The following is a 14,103-nucleotide window of genomic DNA, read 5'->3' as shown; positions in this document are numbered from 1 at the left end:
CCAATATCCATCATAGAGGTTTTTGGGTTAGACCGCGTATAAATATATAAATGTTGTGTCGTGAAAACCCGCCACCACCCGACACAGCCAACTAGTAAGGGCTGTCGCGTAAACAGAACGTGGACGATTCGTCACTAGTACAGCACTCGTGTGTAGTGTATAGTGTAGTGTATAGTAGTGTATAGTGTAGTGTATAGTAGTGTATAGTGTAGTGTATAGCAGTGTATAGTGTAGTGTATAGTGTAGTGTAGTGTGTAGTGTATAGTGTAGTGTATAGTAGTGTATAGTGTAGTGTCTAGTAGTGTATAGTGTAGTGTATAGTAGTGTAGTGTATAGTGTAGTGTATAGTGTAGTGTACTAGTACAGCACACCGGTGTGTTGGGGAGCCAAGCCACAACATTTACAATCTGAGTACGACGTTTTGCCAGTAATTACAACCAGCTTCATCAGGCGACATCCAGATTTGTGGAGAAGTCTTCCTGTCTCGTTCCTTACATAGAGGCATAGATGCGTTTACTTTTGATTTATAGCCAGGTCAGCCTATACTGTCATAGTTTTATGCAACTGTTTCCATATTTCCTACTTTATTGACACCAACACAAGTACAATTAAATTACAATAATGAAATGCTCTTAAACAGAGATATGGATAGATATTGGTAATTAGAGACATGTGTTTTCCATGATATCCAAATCTATTACGTATTTCCAATTCTACTCTGCATTGTTTAGTCTGAAATGTAATTTAAGCATGCTTAGCAACTGCAGGTGCTTTAATCCTGGGGATCAGTGAACAAGGCCTTGATCTTCTCTCCTGTGGTGGCTTTGCATTGTACACCAGGATCAGGGGCTAGTTTAGAATGTTTAGCGAGTATGTAAATGTTGTGAAAGCCCAATTGTACCAGAGGCCATGGTACATTAGTTGATATTCTACCAAATGACAAAACGTCTTAGATTTTATCTTGTGATGGTTGTTTATTGTATACTAGACACAGAGGCATATAGCTGGATACAGACCGATAACCTTTGGTGCATTTATTTTCATCTTACAAGTTTAACACGTAGGCTTTCGCGACCAATATCATTCATAATAAAGGCTTTTGGGTTGGATCGCGTTATTTATAAACGTGTCGTAACCCTTATTGTTAAATTAAATATATTGCAACTACAATTCCTTATAGGGGAAACTACTAGTAATTAATAACAATTGAATAATTACCAATCTATTATATAATTACAATACCCTCCCCCTATCCACCTCTAATCGCTGCGCCTGATATGAGTTAAATGATGACGTCACCCTACTGCTGCTCTATTTAAGACCGGGAGCAAGCGGAGAGGGCTTCACCATTCTGGCGAATTGCCCGATGATGCTGGATCTAATCACCAGCGAAACGTCGTATTCACAATGTTGTAAATTATGTTGTGGATTCACTCTTCTACGCGCAAATGGGCTAAAGTAGTGAACTAATTGTCTTTTACTCTTTGGTTCTATTCGGTAAAGTCACCACGTAGGTAAAAAAATAAAACAATAAAATTCTCACGACGTTTCGGCCACAACACAAGCGGCCTTCATCAGGTGAAGGGACCAGCCTGTCTCGAGGACAGCGCTGGAGTGAAACACAGCCACGCTCAGACTACGACCTTTAAGTTTGGCTGTGTTTCACTCCAGCGCTGTCCTCTAGACAGGCTGGTCCCTTCACCTGATGAAGGCTGCTTGTGTTGTGGCCGAAACGTCGTGATTTTTCTTGTTTTATTTTTTTACCTACTACGTGACTTTACCGAATAGAACCAAAGAGTATGGATCCTTGCAGTCACGAAAGCTTCAAATCTAGAATATTTTGTCTTTTGTGAACGTGACACATGTTTACTGCTTTGGCCATGTTGGGTGGTGGAGGGTTTTACGACACATTTATAAATAACGCGATCTCACCCAAAAACCTTTATCGTGAATCATACAAGTTACACGATGAATTTGCTTAGTTAGAGGCTCTCCCCAGGGGTACAAATGCATGCATCCTGTCATCCAGGATATATGGAATATTACACAGCATCATTTGTTAAGCAGGTTATATACTGGTGATGTGATCCAGAAATTCGAAACCAGCTTACTTTCTGAAATCATGCTTTGTCTGCACTGCTGGAAAATATTGGTCTGGAAGGTCCATAGGCAGAATGGATGAAACATCATTACAAAAAGGTTTTTGTTGGGACTGAGCATGAGCCCAGTACAGAGTCACAGTACAAGGGGGGGAACAGAAAGACAAAACATAATTTTACAGTCTGTGTATTATGTATTCATTACCCATGATCCTCCACCACAAACTTGAGTTTGTGTATAGTTTTTCTGTTTTCTGCTGCTAAATCCACCATAGCTTTAATGGTGCTGCTGTTCTCAACAGCTGGAAACAGCATTTGTTTAAAAGGGCAATCCACAAGGTCGAAACTGGTGCAGAGTTTTCCTGCAAAGGCAGAGGCCCCATTGGCTGAGAGACAAATACAATAACATTGCTATTTGTGTGAAGAGGTGGGCTTCCTGTCCCATTGAACCTCCACTACAGCACATCGTGAGGTTTTATACTGTAATTCAGACCAAGTGTAACCCAGTTTTAGTCCCCCTTAATCCACAGCCTAGCCCAGTATTTCATTTTTAAATTGAGAAATTTGATGAACGTTGACAGCTGGATCCTAAGAGGGTAAACGAAGAGGGGATTTGTTAACGACAGCGTTCAATTCGTCGATCCTCTACTTAAATCTCTTAATTCTAGATTTGAAGCTTTCGTGACTGCAAGGATCCATACTCTTTGGTTCTATTGGGTAAAGTCACGTAGGTAAAAAATAAAATAACAAAAATCACGACGTTTCGGCCACAACACAAGCGGCCTTCATCAGGTGAAGGGACCGTGCTGTCATGAGGACAGCGTTGGAGTGAAAACAGCCAAGCTCAGGTCATGGCCCATGCACCTCCTACGTACATCGTGCTCATGTTTATACTAATTCCTTTGTCAAAGCGTTTTGCTTCCTCCCACACAGCTTAAAGGACGCGACCTGGGCTTGGCTGTTTTCACTCCAACGCTGTCCTCGTGACAGCACGGTCCCTTCATCTGATGAAGGCCACTTGTGTTGTTGTGGCTGAAACGTCGTGATTTTTTTTACCTACGTGACTTTACCGAATAGAAGCAAAGAGTATTACATCACTTAATTTGTTTTTCAGCAAACGGTGCGGCTGACGGTGAACTACTCGCGAGCACGTAAGAAGACCGTAGTTCTGGCGAGCCCGCGCGTGGCCCTGCAAGCGCTGCTGCCCGACATCTGCAACAAGTGCGAGCTTGACGTCCACCACACGGCGCTGTTCGGGGACGCCAGCGAGACGGAGCTGCTCGATACGTCGTGCTCGCTGTCCGAGCTCGGCGTCAAGGAGGTGTACGCCGTCGACAGGAGCAGAGGTTTTGTTTTAACGTTACTTTTGAGCTGATGGAAAAGAACAAAAAATTCGTTTCGATTTGAAGCTTTCGTGACTGCAAGGATTCATCCTTCTTTGGTTCTTTTGGTAAAGTCACCGCCACGTAGAATGAGAATAAAATAATAAATTAATAAAATTAAATAACACAATAAAATTCTCACGACGTTTCGGCCACAACACAAGCGGCCTTCATCAGGTGAAGGGACGAGACTGTCTGGAGGACAGCGCTGGAGCCGCTTGTGTTGTGGCCGAAACGTCGTGAGAATTTTATTTTGTTATTTTATTTGATCAATTTATTATTTTATTCTCATTCTACGTGGTGGTGACTTTACCGAAAGAACCAAAGAATAAAAAATTCGTTTTATCATGGCGGTCCTTTATAAGGCTGGCTTAAAGCCTACCTTCCCTGCAGTTTCTTTTAGACTTGTCAATAGAACCTCCTGGTTATTGACTAGAATTCATCTTCTTTGGTTCTTTCGGTAAAGTCACCACGTAGAATGAGAATAAAATAATAAATTAATAAAATAAAATAACACAATAAAGGTCAGACGACAGGTCTGTTCCTTTCACCTGAAGAGGGCCACTTGTGTTGTGGCCGAAACGTCGTAAGAATTTTATTGTGTTTTATTAATTGATTATTTTATTCTCATTCTATGTGGTGACTTTACCGAAAGAACCAAAGAAGATGCATCCTTGCAGTCACGAAAGCTTTAAATCGAAATTTGACCTAGAATTGTTTATTTTATCGGTATGACTTTTAAGATAACAATTTGTTTTAGACGTCTGTATATATGTGTGTATGTGTTCATGTGCGACTATATTTTGTACATTACAGGCCTATATATAACGCGTAAAATGTTTCTTATATCATCATGCAATACATTTTTTTTTACATTTCATTTTGATGCCTTCCACACTACCCTGATATACCTGGAAATAATTCTGTTCTCATTTCAATCGTTCTGATGTACAGTCTATTGTCTAAATTTTGATTTAAAGCTTTCGTGACTGCAGTAATTCATATTCTTAGCTCTTTCGGTAAAGTCACGTTGAAGGGAAACAATAAAATATATTTTAAACAAAATATATTTTATTATCTTATTGTTTCCCTTCAACGTGACTTTACCGAAAGAGCTAAGAATAGTCTATGGTCTGTTTATGGTTTTTTTCTGAGATTCCAAATGCAATGACACTTGTCTTCCTTTCACGTACTTTTATCATTATTACAGTTCATTTGGAATCGCGGACCCCCATGTGGTGATGGTTCAAACCGTGTGCACCTTCTGAAGTTTTAATTTTTTGATATTCTACTCATTTTTTCACCTCTAAAGTTTTCAGACATCGGTATATCTTTTGGGTTTCAAGGTATTTTACTTGTCAGCGTCCTGGAAATATGCCCTGGTCATCTGACTTTCAGTTTTGATACCCCCCCCCCTCCACTATAATAAATAGCCTTGCTATCCACGTAGAGGTCTCTTACAAGTATATTCTAGTTGCTGTGCCTACTTTTGTGACAGTGTTCATAACTGCTAGCATTTTTAAAGTAAATAGTGCACGTGGCACCTGCTCAAATATCTCTAGTTAGATGCTGATGTGAGCATTGCTTGAAATCAGTCCGCCCGGCAAACTCTCTCAGTCTGCTCACTCTCGGTCTAGTCGCCTCTGGTTCTTTCGGTAAAGTCACCACCATGTAGAATGAGAATAATAAGATAATAAAATAACACGATAAAATTCTCACGACGTTTCGGCCACAACGCAAGAGGCCGTCTTCAGGTGCTTAAGGTTGTGTGAAATCCCTCCCCGTAGAGGTTAAATTTCGATTTAAAGCTTTCGTGACTGCAAGGATTCATCTTCTTTGGTTCCTTCGGTAAAGTCACCACCACCACGTAGAATGGCCGAAACGTCGTGAGAATTTTATTGATGGTGACTTTACCGAAAGAACCAAAGAAGATGAATCCTTGCAGTCACGAAGGCTTCAAATCGAAATTTAGTCGCCTCTGCCTCGTGCTAATTTGTGTCAGTAGGCAAAGCGCATGAATTGGCTTCGAACCTAAAGCCGCCGTGATTGGATTTCTCTGTCGTTCCTTTGGCTACCCATGCATAGCAAAGGAGGTCTCATAATGTAAATGCTCACCCCGAGCCCTCGATACTCTGATGGTGCGCTGTTTTTGAGTTGCACGCCTTTTGGCGTCTTCTGGTCCAACACCAATGGAGACTAGTCTCTAAGAAAAGCCGTCTCGCGTGTGGACCAATCAAATTCAAGGACAGTGCCAATATTATTATCAGAGTTGTCTTTTTGTTTGCATTTTGACTGCTTGTGTTGTGGTTATTGCAAACACGATGCCTTGAATAAAGGTGTCAGTTTTTGTGCCAGTTAAAAAGGTAAAACCTATTACTATATCTTGTTACTGGCAAAGGAGGTCTCATAATATAAATGCTCACCCCGAGCCCTCAATACTCTGATGGTGCGCTGTTTTTGAGTTGTACGCCTTTTGGCGTCTTCTGGTCCAACGCCAGTGGAGATTAGGCTCTAAGAAAAGCCGTCTCGGGTGTGGACCAATCAAATTCAAGGACAGTGCCAATATTATTATCAGAGTTGTCTTTTTTGTTTGCATTTTGACTGCTTGTGTTGTGGTTATTGCAAACACGATGCCTTGAATAAAGGTGTCAGTTTTTGTGCCAGTCAAAAGGGTAAAACCTATTACTAATGCAGAGGATTGTTCGTGTTATTTGTTTGTGCGTGCGTGCGTGCGAGTTTATGAGCTGCATGTTTGGGCTTGCTGGCTGCTGGAATCGAGCACGGAATGTTCACACGTCCCGTGTGCGGCCACCATGTGGGTGAACTGACTTCTTGGCCGCATTAATAATGGCTTGGGAGGCTTAGAATGTCCGTGCTTGGACAGCTCCATGGTTACCGTGACGGGCTGCAAGTTTCAACCCCTTGGCACAACCAGCGCCGTTCTCTGCTGCGCGCTTTGCTGCATTTTGTGTGCCACCAGCGCCACCCGGTGGGAAATTGAAGAAGTGTAAAATATATAAGCTTAGCTCTTTCGGTAAAGTCACGTTGAAGGGAAACAATAAAATAATAAAATATATAAAACAATAAAAATTCTCACAACGTTTCGACCATAACACAAACGGTCATCATCAGTTGTGAAAACGTGAGAATTTTTATTGTTTGATATATCTTTTTTATTACTTTATTGTTTCCCTTCAACGTGACTTTACCGAAAGAGCCAAGAATATGAATCACTGCAGTCACGAAAGCTTTAAATCGAAATTTAAGTGTAAAATATTTTAATTTTTTTACAATCCTGCCATCTAGTGGAGAAGTATTGTTACAATGAACAATGTGAACGCTCCGTAGAGGTGTACCTAAAAAAATATATATACACAAGTATGGTGTAATATGCATGTTTATATCAACATTTAATAAACACCTTGATAATTTTGGTACGTGCGTGAAAATAGTACACCTTTTGCAATTTGAAGTTTCTTGGGTTTCAAGCGTCGTACAATTAATAAAAAAATAGACCACGTATTGAAAGGCTTAATTAATTTAACTTTAATAATAGTTGGGTTTTCCCCTTTTTTCTGGCAACAAAACTGAAACCTTTTTAACAAGGATTCATGCCTACTGCATTAACCACAATACCTGCAGTCAAAATGCAAACAAAAAACATACTATGATAATATATGGTGCATTGTGCTTGAAACTGATTGGTGCACAGGTATTGTGGTTAATGCAGAAGACATGAATCCTTGTAAAAAGGTTTCAGTTTTGTTGCCATCAAAAAGGGGAAAAACCCTATTATTATTACATTTTGGAACTGGCAAAGGAGGTCTAATGATAATTTAACTTTGTGTTGCATCTGCAAAAACTACGGACCGTTCACTGTGAAGCGAATTCGCTGCGTGTCATCCCTGTTGCTATATGCACATTAACGCTCAGGTAATGTAAACCTTCACCTGTGGATGTTCTAGATTTGAAGCTTTCGCGACTGCAAGGATCCGTACTCTTTGGTTCTATTCGGTAAAGTCACGTCACAAACAACAACAAAATAAAAATTTAAAAATTCTCACGACGTTTCGGCCACAACACAAGTGGCCTTCATCAGGTGAAGGGAACGTGCTGTCATGAGGACAGCGTTGGAGTGAAAACAGCCTCCCACACAGCTTAAAGTACGCGACCTGGGCTTGGCTGTTTTCACTCCAACGCTGTCCTCATGACAGCACGGTCCCTTCACCTGATGAAGGCCGCTTGCGTTGTGGCCGAAACGTTGTGAGAATTTTTTATTTTTTTGCTTGTTACGTGACTTTAGCGAATAGAACCAAAGAGTACCCTGTGGATGTATTGAGTGGCTCTCTTTGCGTTACAGAGCTGGGCCATGGCCTGAACGACAACGCAGACCTCCCGGAGAAAAAACACAAAGGGCTTTGGAGCTTTTTGCGGCCAAAGATAAAGAAGGTCAGTACGTGACACACTTGCACCCCTGCGTATTTGAAATTGAGCGGTGTTTTTTCTTGCCGTGGTGTTCTCTTGTGACTTCATTAAACGGTGTGTTATTCTCTTGTCGAGAGGAGTGTCATGTGTAGATACACGGAGACATGTTTGTAACAAGATATAGTAATAGGTTTTACCCTTTTGACTGGCACAAAAACTGCCACCTTTATTCAAGGCATCATGTTTGCAATAACCACAACACAAGCAGTCAAAATGCAAACAAAAAAGACAACTCTGATAATAATAATATTGGCACTGTCCTTGAATTTGATTGGTCCACACCCGAGACGGCTTTTCTTAGAGCCTAGTCTCCACTGGTGTTGGACCAGAAGACGCCAAAAGGCGTACAACTCAAAAACAGCGCACCATCAGAGTATTGAGGGCTCGGGGTGAGCATTTACATTATGAGATCTCCTTTGCCAGTAACAAAATATATATTTGTAACAAGTCGGTGTGTTTATAGTTCAAATGTATTCTGGAGGCATTTGCTTTTTATTTTTATATTTCCGCTTATATTTGAATATACTAACACGTTGCGTGCAGAAGCTTGCTTTGAACGCTGTTGGGACATGTTCTTGCTGTTGATACTAACACACGCAACCAGCTACTTCTAGCTGTTTTGGTTATTCTAACAACTTCCCCCCGTGCGCATTGTTGAGTATTTGCTGTCTTTGCTTACCCGCGTGTCATGTCCTCATTCTGCTGCTGTGGCTTTCCCAGAGTGATGATGATGATGTTTCCGAGCGTGGTTCCAACAGCTCAATGCATGGTGACAGTAGCAGAGACGTAAGTACTAACTCTGTTTACAGCCCCGCTAACGATACTAACGGCAGTGCTAAACAGAAAATAATTCCTCATGCTTGTGCTCACAGCGGTAAATGTCGCACAGGCCCATCACTTTTTAGCGCTAACCCCGTTCCCTTTTAATACTCAGTTGCCCTTGAAGAACTGTCTTGAATTATGGTGCTATGATTCAAATTAAAGCTTGCCTTTGGCAAAAAAACCTTGAAACCTGTCAACATGATTCATAGCTTCAAAGCTAAAGCAGACTGTGTCATTAAAATGTTACGCATTTTTTTGCACATCAAACTGTTGAAAAAGATAATTTTCCGTCATGCCGACCTTATAATTCAACGTGAAAGACATTTTTTTAAATATAATACAACACTCGTAATTACCCTTTTTACATTTTAAAATGTGGCATTGATATTTTGTGGGGAGCTTATAAGGTCCCCACAAAAATATCAATGTGTTATGCAGTGTAGTCCTATAGTTCGTTATCTTTGTTTTCTGGTTCACTTTATTGTTAGAATCGTATTGGAAAATAATTTTAGCTATCAACTAAATCAGTTAATGCCATTTTGAGAATTTGTGTAAGTTATCTTGGTAGAATAAGTTGTACAGGTGTAGGTGTAAACTGCAAAACAACAACTTTCCAGAAATTATTCACTGGTAAAACATGTTTTAGACCAATTTAGCTGACAGTGCACCCTTTTGGAAGCATTAGCGATTTATTTAGCTGTATAGTATGATTCATGCTGATTCCATTGATGTTGAGAATCATCAAATTCAGGGTAAGTACTGTTAATTCAGTGATCACTGTACAACTGGATTGTTGAATGATTAAATTACAGCCGATTTTAAGTTTATATTTATCACATACCTTGATTTACTTTTGAAATATTTAAATTCAAATGTATCAGTTTATTTTAATGCAGATGTATCGTGGTTGCTGTAGGTGTCACTCAATACACATTTAAATTGTTGGTGCGACATGTTTTTTGCGTATATATGTTAACAGTTATTACAATGTACTATTTAAAAAGTTAATACAGTGGTTCTCAACCCGGGGGGTGGGAAGTATGCCCCTCTATGGGAAGCACAAACAACTTTCAAGCGGGGTGCAGGCTGTGGCATGAATACCGTGCGTGATACATTTATCATGTGCAAGGGGAGGAACCCCATCGCCATATTTGCAGCAACAAAACACCAATAATTTTGATTTAAAGCTTTTGTGACTGCAGTAATTCATATTCTTGGCTCTTTCGGTAAAGTCACGTTGAAGGGAAACAATAAAATAATAATGTATATATAAAACAATAAAAATTCTCACGACGTTTCGACCATAACACAAACGGTCATCATCAGGTGTAATGTTGTGTGCATACAGTGCAATGTACATTTCAATTCGAAGCGTGTGCAGGCTTAATGCCAAGATCAACGTGGCTTCTCCAGTTTGTGATTTACAGGACGTGACACAGACTGAGACCGGTGCGGTTTTAGGTCCAAATTTCAGCACACGTTTGAATTTGCCATTACTCTGCCCCTCTTAGAACTTACTCTATCGTATTTAGTTCAAAAGCAGGAGACTTGTTAGCGGCACGTCTCCCTGCGCGCTACACCATAGCACGTAGGCCTTGGCACTTGAGTTGTAGGGTAGGGACCACGTGGCCAGGTGCCGCTTGCCCTCCACACCCATCGGAAAATAAAGTGAGCTGGTGAGTAATATTTTTGTCGATGTTATCGCTGACCACTGGCAAATCCTGTTCTTAAAGCTTTTTGTTGTCGATTTATATGACGTTAAGTGTTTGTTTAATGAGGGTTTTCTTTATTCATATTCTTAGCTCTTTCGGTAAAGTCACGTTGAAGGGAAACAATAAAATAATAAAATATATATAAAACAATAAAAATTCTCACGACGTTTCGACCATAACACAAACGGTTTTTTCACACCTGATGACGACCGTTTGTGTTATGGTCGAAACGTCGTGAGAATTTTTATTGTTTTATATATATTTTATTTTTTTATTGTTTCCCTTCAACGTGACTTTACCGAAAGAGCTAAGAATATGAATTACTGCAGTCACGAAAGCTTTCAATCAAGGTTTTTTTTGTACCATCCATTGTGGTGAACCGTTTTAAGTGATAGCCCTTTGCTGTTTTTTTTTTCCAGAAATTATTAATAACCTTACGCTACAGTTGCGCTGCTCTTAAAAGTAAGGTTGTAAACAAAAAACGTGCACGGGTCCACCAGCAGAAAAGGAATCTTTATTTCCCTACATCCCATAGATGAGTTGTGAGCTGACTTTTGTTAAATGCTGCGAGCCGTTAATAAAAACGCCTCTCATTTATTTTCTTTGGTTCTTTCGGTAAAGTCACCACCACGTAGAATGAGAATAAAATAATAAATTGATAAATTAAAATAACACGATAAAATTCTCACGACGTTTCGGCCACGACGCAAGCGGCCTTCATCAGGTGAAGGGACAAGACTGTCTGGAGGACAGCGCTGGAGTGAAAAAGCCAAGCTCAGACCGCGACCTTTAAGCTGTGTGAGAAGAAACAGAGCGCCTTGACAAAGGAATTAGCATAGAATTTAGCATTTAATTGGCAGACTTAGCACGATGAACGGTGTAGAGAGGGTGAACATGTGCAGACCGGCGAGGGGGCGAGGGGGAGTTTACATATCGATGGTGTGAAAAGGGAATTTAAGCAGCCGCGAAAAGTTTGGGATACCACTACTTGGAAAAAAGATACTGTACCATTGAAAATTAGTTTAATGTTCGGTTAAAATCGAAACCTCTTTATTTATTTGCCCTCCAGCAAGACTTTTTCGACGGTGACCTAAAGGAAGTAAATGGAAGTGCAGTGCGCAGCAGTATCTTTGTCTGCTTTCACCGTGTGCATTGGCCGAACGAACAGCGCTTGAATCCCTGGAGGAACGTGCAACCCCACCCACACCCAACCCTGTAGAAAGCGTGACACAACTTATTGTGCTGTTTCAACAATATCCCCCCTCTCAATACTGCAACCTATGTCGTGCTCAGTAACGTTCGGAGCCTACTGACGCTGCGCGGACACGTGTAGGCGGACACGTGTAGGTGAACACGTGTAGGCGGACACGTGTAGGTGAACACGTGTAGGTGAACACGTGTAGGAGAACACGTGTAGGTGAACACGTGTAGGCGGACACGTGTAGGCGAACACGTGTAGGCGAACACGTGTAGGCGAACACGTGTAGGTGAACACGTGTAGGTGAACACGTGCAGGCGACTGAATGGGTGGAGCAGCACATCGGCAAACGCCCGTTGGGCAGCACCGCGTCACGAGGGGCCTTTGGCGTGAACTTTACTGTGCACCGTTGTGCCAACGCGATGCAGGTCGGGATATGAGAGGGTAATGGCATCGTTGGCCTGCATGAGCTGTACGGTCACGGCATGGATATACACGTCACGGGCTGAGCTGTCACTAGCCGGCTTCGCCCGGGACTTGGGTCCACCACGCCCGGCCGCCTTTGTCTCCCCGGTGGCGATGTTCACACACACAACACGGCAGTTACTCGTTTGAGGCTGAGTCGACCTAGGGGAGGCCCAGGAGCGGTTGAAATAATCGTCGCCGGCGGTGGCAGTGAGCGGGAATCGAACTGGGGGTCGCCGGGTTCGTAGCGCGGCGTAGCGCTAACCACTACACTACAATGCGTTAGGCTTACACACACACACACATAGACACACACAGATACACACACATACACACAGATACACACACACATACACAGACACACAGACACACACACATACACACACAGACACACAGTCACACACACAAACATACATACACACAGACACACACACATACACAGATACACACAGACACATACACAGCGCGCTAACCACTACACAACAATGCTTTACGCTTCCACATAGACACAGACACATACACACACATACACAACAACAACAACCGCCATTCGCCACTAAGTGGCGGTGACGTCACCACGACGCTTGTGCCAGGCTATGCTACACTACAATGCGTTAGGCTTCCACATGCGCGGGTCACGTGACAGATTTGACGTCACAGCATTTATGTTTTGCCGTGCAAAAACAAATACATTATTGAGCTCCCCCCCCCCCCCACCAAAAAACTAAAACAAAAGTGTATTTGTATAAGGTTTGCACGGTGTACAGTCTGTAAAGTACCCACATGGCAAATTTAAAGTTTGTTGCATGTCGGGAAGTTCGCTAAACATTTTGAACAGACACATACTCACACCTTTTTGTCTTTTACATATATATGGAGATAAAATAAACCTAAGGCTTTGGTTACTTAATCTCTTTGTTAACAAAATTGTTATAGCAACCACACTTCAAAAACAAAATTATGAAGCCTTTTCAGGCTCCTTCAAAGTTTTTGTGGCATTTACATGCTGTTTTATTGTGATACTGCATATGTTTAATGCATTGGCAGTATGTTGAACGTCTTTCACATCGTGCATAGCCAACCAATGACGTAGCATCTGGAATATAAATAGTTTCCATTATTGGCATGATACTCGAGCTGAGTATCATGAAGATGCTCCTTGAAATCGATTATTTCTTATATACCTCTTTACCTAATATTTCACGTCATTCAAAAATTAAAATTGCACTTAAGTTAATCATACTTCAACAATCTCCCACTGACCAGCATGGCAATGTGTTACACCCGTAAGAATAATTACATGTTCAGGAAAGTTGCACTGAGTCTGAAGACTCCTATTCAAGAGGGTCCTGCACAGGGATGTTTGGCCAATAGCTGTAAAAAAAAAAAATTCAACGAATTAGTTTTTGGATTTCAATAAAGTTCTTTGTTACATAACACACCACCATTAGTAAATAGTTATATTCTTAGCTCTTTCGGTAAAGTCACGTTGTTTTGTATATATTATTATTTTATTGTTTCCCTTCAACGTGACTTTACCGAAAGCTAAGAATATGAATTACTGCAGTCACGAAAGCTTTAAATCAAAATGTATTAAATAGTTGTACAGTATTGTGCCGGAGATAGGTTTGGCTTTGGTGGATATCTCTTAACAACTTTGTGTTTTAATAGGGGTTTTTCCCCTTTTTTCTGGCAACAAAACTGAAACCTTTTAACAAGGATTCATGTCTACTGCATTAACCACAATACTTGCAGTCAAAATGCAAACGAAAAAAATACTATGATAATATGTAGCATTGTCCTTGAAACTGATTGGTCCACGCCAAGGGACGGCTTTCTTTTGAGCCTCGACCCAAATTGGTGCTCGACCAGATGACGCCAAAAGGCGTGCATTGTGGTTAATGCAGCGACATGAATCCTCGTAAAAAGGTTTCAGTTTT

General features: G+C 41.2%; 1 protein-coding gene across 2 annotated transcripts in view; it reads left to right on the top strand.

Moving 5' to 3' along the window:
- The window catches only part of LOC142915400 (uncharacterized), a 43,099-nt gene that overhangs the window by 15,789 nt on the left and 13,207 nt on the right, over window positions 1-14,103 (top strand). For both annotated transcript variants that reach the window (XM_076061234.1, XM_076061233.1), the window contains 3 exons: window positions 3,214-3,445; window positions 7,842-7,930; window positions 8,687-8,752. In XM_076061234.1, the coding sequence (XP_075917349.1) occupies window positions 3,214-3,445; window positions 7,842-7,930; window positions 8,687-8,752 (387 nt within the window). The remainder of the gene's footprint in view (window positions 1-3,213; window positions 3,446-7,841; window positions 7,931-8,686; window positions 8,753-14,103) is intronic.

This window comes from Petromyzon marinus, unplaced genomic scaffold, assembly GCF_048934315.1.
Source record: "Petromyzon marinus isolate PM22_M1 ecotype Great Lakes invasive population unplaced genomic scaffold, UKy_Petmar_22M1.pri1.0 PM_G_Scaffold_30, whole genome shotgun sequence".
Taxonomy (NCBI): domain Eukaryota; kingdom Metazoa; phylum Chordata; class Hyperoartia; order Petromyzontiformes; family Petromyzontidae; genus Petromyzon; species Petromyzon marinus.
This window is presented reverse-complemented; position numbering and strand designations above follow the sequence as displayed.